The 16,515-nt window shown below is 42.1% G+C and overlaps 1 protein-coding gene across 2 annotated transcripts; it reads left to right on the top strand.

Moving 5' to 3' along the window:
- The first annotated feature begins 790 nt into the window (after window positions 1–790).
- Window positions 791–15,861, top strand: lhx6a (LIM homeobox 6a). Of its 2 annotated transcripts, none has more exons than XM_023983423.2 (9): window positions 791–1,312; window positions 2,089–2,163; window positions 2,474–2,656; window positions 4,273–4,394; window positions 12,151–12,371; window positions 12,917–13,017; window positions 13,338–13,433; window positions 13,590–13,779; window positions 14,097–15,861. In XM_023983423.2, exons 1-9 carry the CDS (start codon window positions 1,133–1,135, stop codon window positions 14,177–14,179), a joined length of 1,251 nt encoding a protein of 416 aa, XP_023839191.1. In that variant the 5' UTR covers window positions 791–1,132; the 3' UTR covers window positions 14,180–15,861. The 2 variants fall into 2 exon arrangements, with proteins under 2 accessions (XP_023839191.1, XP_023839192.1); XM_023983424.2 differs by having other exon boundaries at window positions 793–1,312; window positions 13,590–13,764.
- Window positions 15,862–16,515: the final 654 nt, after the last annotated feature.

Below are 16,515 nucleotides of genomic sequence, written 5' to 3'. Positions count from 1 at the left end.
TTGCAGAATCAAACTTTTCCGTTGAGATTTTAATCCTTCAGTAATCGTATATAAGAAACAATCCCTAATATTAATATCTATTATAGTCAAGGTATCAAATAATAATAATACATTGACATTAGAGGCCTAACAATAAAATTGAACTGTAAATAAACTACCTTTATTTTGTGTGTCTCGTTTAAAATCTTATCGCCTATAGTCTCGATTAAGTGAAAGAATCCAAAATAATACATTTATAGCATGAATAATTTAACCTTAATAAACCTTTATGGTGCATAATTATGTTGCAATTATGCAAATGGTAAAAACATGATTCGATGAAGTGCTATGTTTCTAATGACTGTCTTCTTTAGAATCACTTAACAAGAAAGATAGCCAGTTAAATCATTTCCAGAGAGACTTTGTTTTCTATGATGGTTTGTGTGTGGAATGCAGAAATAATAGGCTCATGTAAATATGTAATAATAAACACACATTGAAAGGAACTATTCAACACCTAAATAGTTGTTTTCAATTAAACCTAAATCATAAAGTATTGACTTGAACCCACATTATCCAACATCAGACTTACTTTAATTTGGAAATAGGTTATTTATTATGACCCATAACAGAAATTGCCAAGTGCCAAAACTCAATTATAGCGGTGCTGTGTCAGAAAATTGGTGTCCATGAACCGTACCCTATTCGCAGCCATAATACAACAAGTTTACCCTCCCCCCTCCAATCCTGGAGCGCAACTAAACTTTCACTTCAGACGAATTGCGCTTGGAGAGACGGTACCCTAACCTGCACTCACTAGTTGTGTCTCGCGTTCTCGCAGATCTCGAGCAAACCTGCCAACCCATCTACTTCCTGTAGTCAGCAATTCCATCCCTAACTGAGGGAAAAAAAGGGAAGGAAGCATTTTCTAAGTGTTCTAAATATGACGTTCTGAAGAGCAACCTCCACTTGGTCGTCCGTCCGCAACACCCACGAGCTTCCTCATATAGATACCATAACTGTTTCTCATGTTTTATATCGCATGTGTGCTGGGAGGCCGTTGCATCGATCGTGGGTAGAAGTAGAACACGCCGTGGGTTCAAAACAAGACGTGTATTAACCCTGCAAATCCATGGCACGGAGAATACAATAGATGCTCATCTTTTTTTTGCATGAAAGTGAAATCAGTTCAAACTCGGAGCTTGGGAAGGGAAGGGAACTCGACTTACGTTCTATCAGAATCCCAAGTGCGTTCATGTATTGGAAAAATGAGGTTTTGGCCCCTCTACCAGAGGGAAATAAGTTTTTATCCGAAGGAATTCCCTCAAAACAGGTAATGTGAAGAAAACAATAGCCTACAATAATAGCCTATGCGTAAAATATATGCGTAAAAATCATTTGGAAATGAAAGATTGCTTTCTGGTTTAGCATGCATGTCTAAGATACCCACATAGTATTGGTTGATACCATTGTATAGACTACACTAGGATCCTACTGGTCATCTATCTGCTGTCATCATGTTGCTTTCTTAACTGCAACTGTTTTTATGTGTCTTAAATTGATATCATAAGAATCACTGGTTGTGTACAAAGATCAGCTGCGCCTCGCGCCATGAAGAGACAATCGCGTCTATTATGAAGTGTGATTTGCAGTCCACCCTCTTCAACATGCCAATTCGCCAGAGAAGAATTAGATTTTAATTAGTGCCATTAAAAATCAAATTTGCCATTCTTTGGGTGGCCCGTTGCCTTTTCTGATTGACAGTTGAAATTGACACTCCGGGTCTCCTCTTATCGTGAGCATTTCAAGCTATTTGTAATTGCAGGTAGTTTTTTTTCGGTTCCCTGGATTGCGAGGAAAACACGATTACTTTAAAGAGCCATGGGTTAAGTGCAGAGAAAAATCAATCCAAATTGAAATAGCTTCATTAAAACGGCAGCTTTTGTTGCATGGCCCTAAATAGTCCACAACGGTTCAAATCGGGAGTTATTGTTTGAACGCTTTATATAGCTACAGGGCTGCAATGTCTCTCAAGGATTTCATGGCTGGAGATGGATAGTACGTTAGCCGCGAGTTGACTTCGACTTGCCGTTGAATCTTGTCTTGTAGGTGATTTCTCCAGAAACGCCGCAGAGTACACCGGGTGCCTCGCGCTGCGTGGAAGCCAAATACACACACGTCATGGTGAGAAGTTATGTAAACGTTTTAATGCATTATTTGCAATGTGTGCATTGCTGTTTATTTTTTATAGCATCTGAAGCTTAAATTTTTGCCATGCGTAAAATGTCATGTTATTGCTATTAGTTGTCTATTGCCTGTCAAGTATTTATGCAACATATATGGTGACCCTGATAGCGAGCCTCAATATGCTTTTCTATGCTAAGCATGACTTAGGTCATGAAGTAGCCTATAGGCTGTAACATTTCAAATATTTTGGTCCAGATGCGCTTAACGCTTAATCCATGTCCTTATTCTTGACTTGTTTCTCGTGCAGTCTCACTCGGACGGAGAATCGCACCGATCGAACATGGAGAGGGAGGACACGCGCTCCTCCCCGAGTCCCCCCTCTACCCCGTATATCTGCTCGCCTATCTCCACCGCCTCCTCCGTGCCGTCCACCGGGAAGAACGTGTGCGCGAGCTGTGGTTTGGAGATCCTGGACAGATACCTTCTCAAGGTGCGAGTGCGCGCGTTATTGGTCATGAAAAGGCTAAAACCGCACGAGCATAGGATTTATGTTTCTGCGAATGTAAAATAGATATGAAAAATCCTTTTGACTTGTTTTTGTTTTTACAACTTTACTAACATGTTTGATATATTTAGCCCAAGCTACATCCACGTTGACTTCATTATCTTCCTTAAATATTAATACGAATATAAATAAAATCATACTCCGAATTATGAAACCATGAAATAATTTAGTAGGCTAAAGTGTTGATCTTCTGAAGCTCCATTGTTCTGAACATAATACTTTTTTCTAAAACAAAAGAAAGGACAGTAGCCTAGATAGGCCAGGGTCATACCTCGTGTTATGGTTTTTCTGTCTTTCAAATTCACATCAAGAACAACGCCCAGCCTCGCTTTGCGTGCTCCGGAGTAAAGACAACTGGCTGGGAGTGTTTTGCAGAGTTGCAGGAAGTGTGTGTTACCGAACTAAGGGGATCATTATTCCGCTATCTGTGCTCCATTTCTTTTAAGTCTTTATATGGAAGCGATACATGTGGAAACTATTTTATCAGGAAGCGATGCATGTTCATTTTAAATGCATAACTATATTCATTTTGAAATCGATTCTTTGTAGGCTATTTATCTTTAAATGATTTGAACATTTTGCTTCTATTAAAAAAAAAATGTATTCAGAAAACCTATAGCATAATGCTATTTGATGTATGGGGTTTGTGCCGTAATATTAGCTGATCATAAAGAAGAAATTTGAAATTCACTCATAAAACAGACCCAATGGTCCACTCCACCAAAGCTCGCTAAATATATATTTTCTGTTTAATAATCTATATGCCTAGTGCTGCAAGGACTTTCCCCTTTATTTTTCACATGGCCCATTTTCTTATATGGAGAACGAAGTAATAATATAATATTTGTGTTTAGCTTAATGTTCATATTTCATTAGTTTCCTTTACTTGGTAGGCTGGGCCTACGCTACACGGGAAAACATCGAGAAGAACAAAACAATTATAAGATATATTAATTACATTTACATTACATTTGAATTATTCTTCAACGAATTGTAAGGTTTAGGAATAATTGTAACATTAAAGGCAATAATAAAATCAAACAACATTCGAACCTTTTGCATGGTCTGCGTATGTATGCACAATTGATGAGTGAATGCACAGTCTAGCTGAAGTCAAATTGCCCAATGGCCATACGTGTTGTATACATTTTTTACATGCGTAATCAAATTGAAAGTTACCGGATAGAGGGAAACATATTTATTATAAAAGTCCTACTGTCTTTGTAGCTCCACCAAAATATCTACTAAGTCATGCATGTTGTTTTTTTATTGGAACAAAATCAATTGCAAAGTGCATAATAGCCTACATGAATTATGCTATTTTTACAGTTGTTTATTTTGTTATTATTATTGGACGTGTTCATTAATTTAAATCGTTTCGCCTAGGCTACTATTTGAGAAATAATGTAATTTGCCCGATTCAATCTGATTTCACATAGGCTATATACAGACATATTGTTATAATTATTATTACTATGATGATGATGATTATTATTACTTTTATTTAATCTTCTTTTTTTTAACACTGTTTTGTTTTGCAGGTAAATAACTTGATCTGGCACGTGAGGTGTCTGGAGTGTTCTGTCTGCCGGACGTCGTTACGTCAACACAACAGCTGTTACATCAAAAACAAAGAGATCTTCTGTAAAATGGATTATTTCAGGTAGGGTAAGTTTTTGACTTTGTTTTCAAAATATTATTGATGTTTGCTTCCGCCTGCCATACGAAAACCTGCCTCTCCTTTGCGTGATAGTGGCCATGCGCATAATTGTATGTGTTGGTGTTTAAAAAGGTATTCAAAAGCATATAAGCAAAATAAGGGTAGGAGTTAACTCTAGCCACGTAGCCACTTTTTATGAATCCCATTGTTGAGGCTACATCGTCGGCCTAAATATTGAGGTGTTATAAAATAAATGCAATTCTGCTGGTATAGGCTTTTGTTATGGGGCGTGCAGTGAGACGTGTGTTGCAGGAATTATAAATTGCTGGGATATTATACGCGCATTTAATGATGAAGATGACATCAATGTGGCGGCAGGTAGCCTAGTGGTTAGAGCGTTGGGCCAGTAACCGCAAGGTTGCTAGATCAAATCCCTGAGTTGACAAGGTAAAAATCTGTCGTTCTGCCCCTGAACAAGACACTGTTCCCAGGCCGTCATTGTAAATAATAATTTGTTCATAACTGACTTGGCTGGTAATTTTTTTTTAAAGCGCAATATCCATGCTTCTTTGCCTTGCAGTTTTGAATAACAAATGTATTAAATCATATTTAAAAAAATTATAGTAAACAATAAGCGATTGCAAAAGCCCTAGGCCACTAAGGCCTGATAACAACAACGCCAATACCACAGCAATAATAATGATGTTATGACATACAACACGACTTAATTTGTACAGGTTTACACTTTTTAAATCATCGTCCATGGATCGTCAGCTCAGTTTGTCTCTTGATTTAAAAAGCAAAGAGAGATCAAATAATGACAATCTGATTATATAATCGCATACACATTTAGCAGGTGTTATTGGGAGGGGGGGGGGTGGTAGCGAAATGCTTGTATGATACTGTAGTATACTATCTGCTATTCTATTGTCATATAATCTAATAATACAACAAAACATGTATGAGTTATGACCAAATATAAATCCAGACTAATCTCTGGACTGATTTCGTGAGATTGTCTAACAGAAATCAAATCAAAATCAAATGGTATTTGCGACATGCGCTGAACACAACAGGTGTAGACATGAGAAGATATTCACAGTAACACTTACTGTAAACGATTCTAATCAGTGCTACCCCAAGACTACAATTTGTTGGGCTATTATCATATAGCATGTTGTTACACACTACTTCCACAGTTCCTACACACAATAACACATAACACAATAACACCATTCATCATTGCTTGCATGCAATGCTATTATATTTCTTGATAGTTTCATATTTTTCCACATTATTTAACACACACAAAATATACATCAAACACAATTGCTTTCAATGCTGTCAATGCTGTTATATTTTCTATAATATTCTATATTTATATATATTTATATTTTCCAGCTCCATTCATATAACACATTTGACACAATATTTTAAAATACCTGTAATTACATACATACGCCACGCACGCGCGCACATACGCACACGCGCACGCACACGCACAGCACACACACACACACACACACACACACACACACACACACACACACACACACACACACACACACACACACACACACACACACACACACACACACACACACACACACACACACACACACACACACACTGCAGAGTAAGAATAACACTCCGCGGCTAAAGCTAAACTGTGAAGTCTCATGCAGCATGCGCGTCTCCAGCGTGTCATGATTGCAGAGCACTCAACACAGAGCCTGAATGCAAGCTCTCAATTGGCCAGGCCTCCTCTCCTCCGCATCCATTTCCAGTCAATGTGAAGTGACTGGCCCTTTAAAGTCGATACTGTGTTTTAGGAGCTGCTGCCTCAGAAGGTTTGTTTTCTGTGTTAGGCTAATAATCTGAAGTGATGCTTCACAAGATGTTTCATCTAAAGCCCTTAACAGAGAGACCCGGTCCCTGTGAAGCACAGTGTATCTATTGAGATCGGAACATCGGCACTTGTGTCCACGCATGCGGGCGTGGAGTGTACTTATCAGATCAGCATCAAGGCTTAGACTACAGAACTAAAAGAAGTCAATGTCAACCAAGAATGTTTTACTGGACTTTAGTAATAGATGAACACCATCAGAGATACATGCAGGGAGTGTAAACGTGGTATATCTTTTAAATATAATGCTTATGTAATATGTTTACAAGAGAAAATGATCAATACTGAGCTACTATGATTGCAAAGCTCAAATGAGCCATGAGATGGTCTCTCATAATGCAGGATAAATGTGAAACACTATCTGACTATAGCGTCTTATTAATAGCTAGAGGTAATGTTCATCTGAGTTAAAATACAAAAAAACTGTATGCATCCTGAGAATATCACATGGAGTTTGTCATTAATAACTAATTATATTGAAATCTTCTGGCTCAGAATTGTGATATTGTCCCATTCATAATAAACTGCAGAGGGAATTGCTTTACAGCTGAGCAAGGACGTATATTTAAAAAGGAGATAATTGCAGAATAATATTGCCTGTAATTTAATTTACTGGCCGATAGGTTGAAATATTCAAATGTACATATTGGTTTATATTTATGGAAAGTTTTCCAGATGATTGAAACATTTTGGTAAAGTTCACTCACGTGAGATGCGGGTCGTGTAGTTTTATGGTGTTCAAAAAGATATTCAAAAACTTGAACAAAAAAAGCGTTTGAACTTAACCGTTGCCACGTTTTTAAAATCCCATTATTGTAAGAAATACGCCCATCTGCTGTTGGAAAGAGGAGTGCAACACTGAACACAATGCAACCCACAGAACCTCCAGCATTTCTCCTTCACAATTCCCCCAAACATTCTAAACTGGTCGTTTCTAGTTTTATTTATTTCATTCGGGAATAATTCCACATCATAAAGATATATTTTTCCTGACGCAATATTATGTGCCAAATGGCACCAAATCCCCTAAATGGTGCACTGACTAGAGCCACATGGGCCCTGGTCAAAAGTAGTGCACTATAGAGAATAGGGTGCCATTTGAGACGCTACCACAAGACTATGGTGGCATGTTGGGAACATAACTAGAGGCAGAATGTGATTGACTGTCTAACGTATTATTGTGGACATAGTGAAAGGGCTTTAATGGTTCCAAGCTTGAGAGGGAGCTTGGCACTAGAGAGGGAGCCTGGGAACGGTTTTGTCCCGACAGTCAGTGGGCACAGCGGCATCTCTGTATATGCGTGCGTGCACGAGTGTGTGCGTCTGTGTGTGCGCGCTCGCTTGTGCGTGCATGTGTGTGAAAAGTTTAGCACCACAGGCAAAGTCATAGTCAGTGGGCACGGTGGCATCTCCCTGCACTGACTCCAATCCCTCAGAGGATGGCAACAGGTCCTGCAGAAAGAGAGGTGTGTGCGTGTGTGCAGGTGCGTGTGGTTGCGTCAGAGAGGTGAAGGGAGTGACCCTGCTTTAGGGGTGTGTGATGTGTGTGGGGGGCGGGATGGGATGGGGTCCATACTGGCACTGTTGCTGTGAGGGTTCAACAACACCAGCACAGAACAGAGCTGTGAGGAGGAGTGAGCTGTGAGCTGGGTCTGCCTGCCTGGTGTTTTTCTGATGGTAACCTGATACAGAGCCACTGGTCTGAGGTTTATAATCGCCAGCAATTAAAGCCCCAAGCCCAGCACCCAGTGTTGTCCGGGTCAACGTGTTTCTGAATGTGATTTATGTCACACTCCACACACATAGACACACGCAGGAACACACACGCATGCACACACGCATTCACGTGCATTCACTATACACCACACACACACACACACACACACACACACACACACACACACACACACACACACACACACACACACACACACACACACACAGGGATCACTATGTCTCTGAGCCTCCCGTTCCAAAAGGCGCTTAGGGAAAATGCCTGATCTTTCTGTCCACGACGGGTGTGTTGTGTGTGTGTGCGTCAGTGTGCGAGCACGTGTGTGTGTGTGCCTGCCATGGGAACCTGCTTATGTAAAACTGACTGTGCCTACTTCCACACAAAGACCTTTGTTATTTACTCTTGTCCAGCCGTCAGTCATTAAGGTGAAGTTTTTCACAACATGTAAATTGTGTGTGCATTCTGCTACACAATAATAATGTTATATGTGACCCATATCAGCATAAGGCTCCCTTGGCCCCGTCCCCATTTACCCTGAAACCCCAAATACTTCTATTCCCTCCAGTGGGGGCAGCAATTAAAATAAAACATGGAGGATTTTTGTATTGTGAAATGGACATGGATGGAAGCCATAGTGATGAATGATGGGGCATTGTTGTGGTTGGGACCAGAAGCATCCCCATATGCTGAGTTCGTTTGTTTACAACGATCTTAACCAGTGACTGGTCAGGTGTGTATAAAACCGTCAAACTGAATTCATTGCTCTGCTGCAGAGAGGGTTGGATTGAAATCTCTCTCCCTTTTCCACTGTGCAGCTTGACATTCCACCTCAATGGTGTTTCAACACCAGTTGACTTGCTAGGCCTGTAGGAAGGGTTAGGGAGGGAGTTCTGAGGACCAGACAGGGCTGGGCGTCACTCATTCCTCATTCTGGCTCTGGAGAGAAAAACAAGGAGATATTTCTCATTTGTGTCAGTCTCTCATCTGGCTCTGGACTGACAGCTGTTGTAATGGGGCGTAATAGCAGGAAATCAGAGTGGGTTTACTCTGCCTAAGGGGGGTGGTGGAGAGCAGGGGCAGAGGGGTATGGGACAGAGCAGGCGCTGTAGTAACTAAACCCTCTCTGTCAGCCAGGCCCCGAAACAGAAACACAGCGAGCCGTGAGCTGCCGTGAGCCGCAGGCCACACAGGAAGTTGCAAAGCACCGCCAATCAGGGGCACCCTGGGATGCTGACACGGTAACCTGAGTGGCCGTCCTCGCCGCTGCGTTGGGGTTGGGGCGGTCAGTGGTGCTAGGGGGCGGAAGGTGTGTGTGTGTGCGTGTGTGTGTGTATGAGGTTGGGGGGGGGGGCGAGAAGCTGCCGTATGTAGCCTATTCAGCCGTCCTCATCAACCCGCCCCGCTGCCAGCCTGCTTCCCGCCAGGCACTGATGAGGTCTCCGTAGCAACTGAGAGGAGCATGCCGTGAGTGAAACCAGACCTGGTAGAAGGAAAAAGACTCTTGAGATGTCAGATTGTCTGACAGGAGAAGTCAGGAAGGTAAACAAACACACTGAGGCTCAGGACATCAGGATGTGTCTGTCCTTTACTGACTTAGGAGGAAATTAGGTGTTTTTACCTAGTAGGAAATAGGGTAAGTATCCTGTTTGGATAAGAGAATATGCCTACATCTCATACAATGGTAATTTTGGTCTTCATTTCAGACTGGTGACTAAAAAAGAAATGCACGTTGGAACGCTTTCAGAATAGTATCTGCAGAAGAAAATGTACATGGACATTTCAATAAGAAATTTGCCCATCTTCAATAATACGTGCAAGCTCAATAATCTTGGGGATGAATATACTTCTCTTCAGCTGTGGGTAGATGAATGTGGAGCTGAGCGGAGCAGAGAGGAGGGCTGGAGGAAAGCTTTGTGGAGAGAATGTTCCTCCGAAAGGTAATAGGGGATTGGCATACACCCAGAATAAACACCAGCTTTTTGATACAAAGGCATAATTAACTACAAAGCTAGTGAAGATGAAGAAAGACGATGATATGCACACACATGCGTGCATGCCGTGCAAAAAAAAAAACAACACACAGACACACACACACTTCTGTGCTGTGTCGTAGAGTCTGAGGCAGACAAGCTGTCATGGTAGATTACAGTTCTGTTCCACCACAATTCTTTCTGAACTGTCCTCCACAATGCATCATTAATCAACACGCGGTATTCTCAGTAAAGAGCGCCATAGATAGTCGGGTTTAAAGTACACAATAAACTCTGGAATGGTTTCACAAAGTTTGAATAGGCTTTTGTTGTGAGCAGTGTGTATTCTTGCATAATGACGTGTATACTGTACCTCCGGTCCTTACCCTCATCATTCAGTAGTCCTATCTATGAACTCAAATGGATGTAGCTGGAACAGAGCATTTTAGGTGATCGGGCCGGGGAAGGAGAGGTGTGTGTGTGTGACTGTGCGTGTGTGTGTATACCGTAGTACTGTGTGTGTGTGTGTGTACCGTAGTACCTTTTCCCAGGGAAGAGGCTGAGACATCCAGCCAGCCAGGTCTGTACAGTCAGTCTCAGACCTATCTTAGTACGTCGTTGTGTCATTTCTTTGTGGACGTATCCCAGAGTGCTTCTCTTTCAGCACTAGAGTCAGTGGAGCGTGGAAGCCAAGCACATAAGAACTCCGACTCAACCTCATGGCGTCATTCTGGAACTGGGATATCCCAAATGGCACCCTATTGCCTATATAGTGCACTACTTTTGACCAGGGCCTACAGGGCCGCTGTGTAGGAAATAGGGTGCAATTTGGGACGCCTGGCATTGAGCCGGGGAGATGCTGCCTTCTACCAAATCAGTCTGCTGCTCCCTGCCTGGTCGGCTATGATTGGTGATTGGCTTCCCCCAGCCCCTTATACTTGGCCCTTCACCCCTCATCTCTAGCCCTTTGGGGTTGTTACCATGCTTATGTCACTGTGTTTATGTGAGAGATCTCTGAGCTCTGGAGACGGGGGTCGTTTCCTCTTAGTAGACTGACTCGACTCTCCTTGTCATACACGCATGAATGCAAGCGCGGACACACCCACAGATGGTCAGGCTAGGGGCCATCTGCAGACCATTAGTACAGCCTTTCTCTGTCCGTCCACATCGGCCCCGCCCTGCCCCTGAAACACTGACTGGGTCAACCCGAATGTCTGGATCTAAACAGGCTGGACATGTCCAGGTCGAACAAACTAACACCTGATCTCTCAATAGCCTCTTTTATGAAGGTTATGACAAGGACAGTCAGGCAGTCAGAAACGATCAACTAAATGTAGTACTTCATTGATAGGACTTTAGTTTGTCATATGTGCCCCTCGTTGCATATACTTACGTGGCTAACAGCTGTGATATTGGTGTAAAACATAAAATTGGCTAAATATGCTTCATGTCAAAATCATGACGGTAGGAACATTTACTTTGGCAAAAATGGAGCCCGGATAGCGAGGCCAAGTAATTCAGTGAACCTATTAGTTTGAAATTAAATAATTCTCCACTTCCATTCAACTCATAATGTAAACTGATGGACTGAACAAGAAAAAAACAAATTCTGCAATATTGACAGAACAATTTTTATTATTTCAAGTGATCTACAGTAGGCTATCTATTAAAAAAATATATATCAGCATGATTCTCTCTGTCTTTCTCTCTCTTCTCTCTCTCGCCCTAAAATCAGACCAGAACATGTAATCAGCCAGGCTCTGCTTCACATCTGTAATGTTAGTGCCCTCAAAAGAGCTGCTTTGGTTCAGTGTGGAACAAGTGTTGAAAGTAAAAAAAGTTTTAAGGTTGATATATGGAAGACTTCATTTATTTAATTATTTGCAAATCATTGGAAGGTGGGGAAACCTGATTTATTAAAGGTCCAGTACGAATGTCCGAATCGCGCTTTTCACACTGTGCATCCATTTAAATTAATGGATTTGACTAGTTCAATTCAGCTTTAAACACGGTCATATTTTGTACATAAAGTTGACATAATAACAAGTCTGGTTATAGACCGTTTTTTAAAATTCAGTTGTTTTGTCCTCCTCTATAGCAGAATATTGATGCCACAGCTCTCTCTGTCTCTCTCTCTCTCTCTCACAGTAAGTTCGGTACAAAGTGTGCCCGGTGCGGCCGCCAGATCTACGCCAGCGACTGGGTGCGTCGAGCCAGGGGCAACGCCTACCACCTGGCGTGCTTCGCCTGCTTCTCCTGCAAGAGGCAGCTGTCCACGGGGGAAGAGTTTGGCCTGGTGGAGGAGAAGGTGCTCTGCAGGATCCACTACGACACCATGGTGGAGAACCTCAAACGAGCTGCCGAGAGCGGTGAGTCACTGGGCTCTCTAGAACCTGCTCTGAGTGGGTTCACTAGTCTAGAACGTCCTATCTCAGTGTTCTCTCTAGAACCTGCTCTCTAAAGTTGCTTTCCAAATGATAACCTACTGTTTGTGAACACTTTTATATAGTATACAGCTACACAACACTATAGGATACACTACACTACAAAAAAAAGTGTTATCTAGAACCTAAAAGGGTTCTTCAGCTGTCCCCGTAGGCGAACCCTTTGTAGAACCCTTTTTGGTTCCAGATAGAACCCTTTTGTGTTCCATGTAGAATCCTTTACACAGAGGGTTCTACATGGAACCCAACATAATTCTACCTGGAACCAAAAAGGGTTCTCCTATGGGGACAGCCCGAAAACCCCTTTTGGAACATAAGAGTGTATAACACTGTGATGTAACTGTGGTGATAACAATTCTCACTGGGAAAACTCTAAATATAGCTTTTTCCCCTCTCTTTTCTTCTGTCTTTCTCTCATTCTTCCCTATCCTCCCTTTCTTTCTCCCTGTCTCTGTGCCCTGGTGTCTCAGGCAGTGGCATCACTCTGGAGGGGGCAGTGCCGTCAGAGCAGGACAGCCAACCCAAGCCTGCCAAGAGAGCACGCACCTCCTTCACTGCTGAGCAGCTGCAGGTAAGTCACAGAGTAGGGAACCACATGTCCCTGTCTCCTCATGTCTATTTCCAATAACAAGTCAATAATACATTTGAATTATTTTACAAATAGGCTGGGGAATATGATCTCTCTGTCTTAGTAACTTTCTAATGGTCGTTGTTGGCAACATCGTCAGATGTGCTTTGGTGTCTCATTCATTTCAATGGGCTCGTTGTTGTTTAGCTCTGTGGTGATATTACATTTTCTGGACGCTGATACTACACTATTTGCTAATATACAGTCAAAATCGCTGAGACGGTGAGGTCATATAGTTCTAATAACTCATGTACAATTCCCAGGTGATGCAGGCTCAGTTTGCGCAGGACAACAACCCTGATGCACAGACCCTGCAGAAGCTGGCGGACATGACGGGTCTAAGCAGGAGAGTCATACAGGTGAGGGGCCGTTCACGCCGTCTCTAAGCAATAATGTAAATAAGTTGTAAGTTGCTTTGGAGTGTATGCTAAGTGTCACATGACTCATGGTGGTAAAACAATGAGAATATAGCTATATATATATATATGACAGCTGGTAACATTGCATTTTCATAGGTTTGGTTTCAAAACTGCAGAGCAAGACACAAAAAGCATACCCCCCAGCACAGCGGACCCCCACAAGGCCACCCCCAGTCCCGGATGCCCCCTTCGCTGCCTGACGACCTGCATTACTCCCCCTTTGGCAGTCCTGAGAGGGCGCGCATGGTGGCCCTGCACGGATACATCGACAGTGAGTGTTACGTTGGTTAGTCTCTTCACTACATCCTCACAAAGCCCTCTACTCTGCTTCACCAACTCTCTTTTCAGTACTTTCATCCTTACGTCTCCTCTCCGAGAAAATAAAGGAAGAAGGATAAAAGGTATGAAGAGCGATAAAGAGGAGGGATTTGTCCTTGTCTACTCAGTAGTGGCTGTGTTTCGCTGTGTCAATAGTTCAAGTTTTCTAACAATAAAACACATTGTACTGTGCTTGAGTATGTTCCTTTACTGCTCCCCCATCGTGATACTGTGCTGAACTGAGTTATAATATTTCACGTGTGTCCCTCTCTTCTGTTCCACCAGGCCACCCATTCTCCGTTCTAACAACACAGAGCCTGAACCCCCATCAAGCCATGTCGCTGCCCCAGCTACCCCTCAGCCGCTAACTAATGTACGCTGCCGCTGCCACCCCCCCCCCCCCCCCCCCCCCCGACCTCTGACCCTTGAATCCTGACCTCCCATCAGCAAGATGACTTAAGGAGAGGATCAAGATTTGAGAAGCTCTCTACTCTTGACCTCTCACCCTTAACCACTCGGACAGAGAGCGAAAGAGAGAGAGCCTCATCGACTCTTTTCCCACGAACAGGATTATGATTATACAGCCAGTCTGACTGTTGTCATGGAGGATGTGAGCCCTTCCTTTTGCTCACTGGGACTTATTCATGGTCAAGACACATTGAACCAGACTATGAGCTCCTTGTGCAGAGCTGGACTGAAAGGACTCCTCTCTCCATCCTCCGATGGGGGGTGACGGGACCAGGCTAACAGGAATACAGCCTCATGTGCGCTGTCAAATTTCAGAAGATGTACTTATGAGGGGGAAAAAACGGCAAGGGATTGGACTTGTGGGCTTGACAGAGGATGCCGAGGTAAGAAACCTCCCTCCTTTCTCTCTATGATGATACCATGAAGGAATGCGAAATAACTGAGTTTTGTTGTGGAATCTGCTTCAAACTTCTTTTTTTAAAAGTCACAGCTGTTAGTATTGGTATTATTTGAGATCACGTGGTGATCAGCTCTTCGTTAATACATTGTCATCAGCAGCCTTCTGTACAGGATAGAAGCCTCAGATGAGGGTAGATTGTGTGCCTTATCTTATCCGTGATAAGCAAACAGAACGACCCTAATACGGTTGTTTTGAATTATGACTAATTTCCAGGCAGCTGAGGTGAAACACCACAATTCACAGAGAAAACGAAAAACTCAAATTTATTAGGATGATTTAAAAAAAATAGTGGCAAGGTGTAACTTTACATTTTTACTGGTGAAAATATTGAATTACATTTTTTTTTGGGGGGGGGGGTGATTTTAAATTTTCACCATATCCTCATGAGCAAAGATTATGATAAATATAAATGTATTATTATAATATGGATATTTCAATCATTTGACGCTCCAAATTGTAAAATTAAGATTTACAGTAACAGCCTTGGTGAGGCTTTTGGCATTGACATACCTCTGTTAAACGTTGAACAATCACATTTGAGTATGAGAAGGAGAGAGGGAGGTCTGAAATGTGTTACCCGATAATCTTCCTCCACTTGTAAAGAAGGACTAAAAGACGATACATGTCACATTACATGTAACACCTACCCTTTTTCTAACCAGGTGTATTGTCACTAATTTATCATTTATGTCTGTGCAGGATCCATGTCAGGTCAGTGTTTTTGTTGCTGTCTTCTACAATTAGTCTGTGAGCTTCACTTCTACGGGGTGAAATGGAGATGTGGTACAGCGGACTGGGGATATGATGTGTATATAGACATTGGTGGCTGGTCAGCCTGGGGAGAGGGAGATTGTGTGAAACTGTAACTTTGTGTCTTGGCTGTGGAGTGGAGTCAGTGAGGAATAGGATCCTGTGTTTACAAAGGGACTAAGGGAGACAAGACCTCAATGTTCTCGTATTTATTGAGACAATAGCCTGTGAGCACTTTTTTTCCCCCGGAAATTGTCAAAATTGTCTTGTTTTATTAAAAAAATGAAATGAAATCGAAAGTTTATTTGATTGACTGTGCATCACATAAATGTTTTGTGTACTAAATGCAATAAAATGGACTTTAAAATGTGACATTTGTATTTTTTATTAATTTCAGTTAGACCCTAACAATTTGATGGAAGAAGCCCTTTTAAGCCCCTAATCCCAAACAATCCACAAGCAAGGACACACAATCCACACACACTGGAGCCAATTTAGAGCCAATTTAGAAATAGATCTGGGAAAATTAGTGGTTGGTATCAAGTGATCCTGAGGGGCTGGATAACTGATCTCTGTATGCTCGCTATGTATTATGCTACTCATTGTACATTTGTATATACAGTGCATTCAGAAAGTATTCAGACCCCTCGACTTCTTTCACATTTTGTTACGTTACAGCCTTATTCTAAAATGTATTCAATCGTTTTTTTCCCTCATCAATCTACACACAATACCCTATCATGACAAAGCAAAAACTGTCTTATAATTTTTGGCAAATTTATTAAAACTGAAATATCACATTTACATAAGTTATCAGATTCTTTACTCAGTACTTCGTTGAAGCACCTTTTGCAGCGATTACAGCCTCGATTCTTCTTGGGTAAGACGGTACAAGCTTGGCACACCTGTACTTGGAGAGTTTCTCCCATTCTTCTCTGCAGATCCTCAAGCTCTGTCAGGTTGGATGGGGAGCGTCGCTGCACAGCTATTTTCAGATCTCCCCAGAGATGTTCGATCAGGTTTCAA

The sequence above is a fragment of the Salvelinus sp. IW2-2015 genome, linkage group LG4q.1:29 (assembly GCF_002910315.2).
Source record: "Salvelinus sp. IW2-2015 linkage group LG4q.1:29, ASM291031v2, whole genome shotgun sequence".
Taxonomy (NCBI): domain Eukaryota; kingdom Metazoa; phylum Chordata; class Actinopteri; order Salmoniformes; family Salmonidae; genus Salvelinus; species Salvelinus sp. IW2-2015.
The sequence above is the reverse complement of the archived record's forward strand: the minus strand, read 5'-3'. Positions and strand labels throughout refer to the sequence as shown.

Excerpts from the sequence above, each read along its gene's own strand:
- lhx6a (XM_023983423.2), top strand. The coding sequence starts at position 1,133 with ATGCTCATCTTTTTTTTGCATGAAAGTGAAATCAGTTCAAACTCGGAG. Across the intron at positions 1,313-2,088 it reads AAGGAATTCCCTCAAAACAG|GTGATTTCTCCAGAAACGCC; the intron begins GTAATGTGAAGA and ends CTTGTCTTGTAG. Across the intron at positions 13,434-13,589 it reads TAAGCAGGAGAGTCATACAG|GTTTGGTTTCAAAACTGCAG; the intron begins GTGAGGGGCCGT and ends GCATTTTCATAG.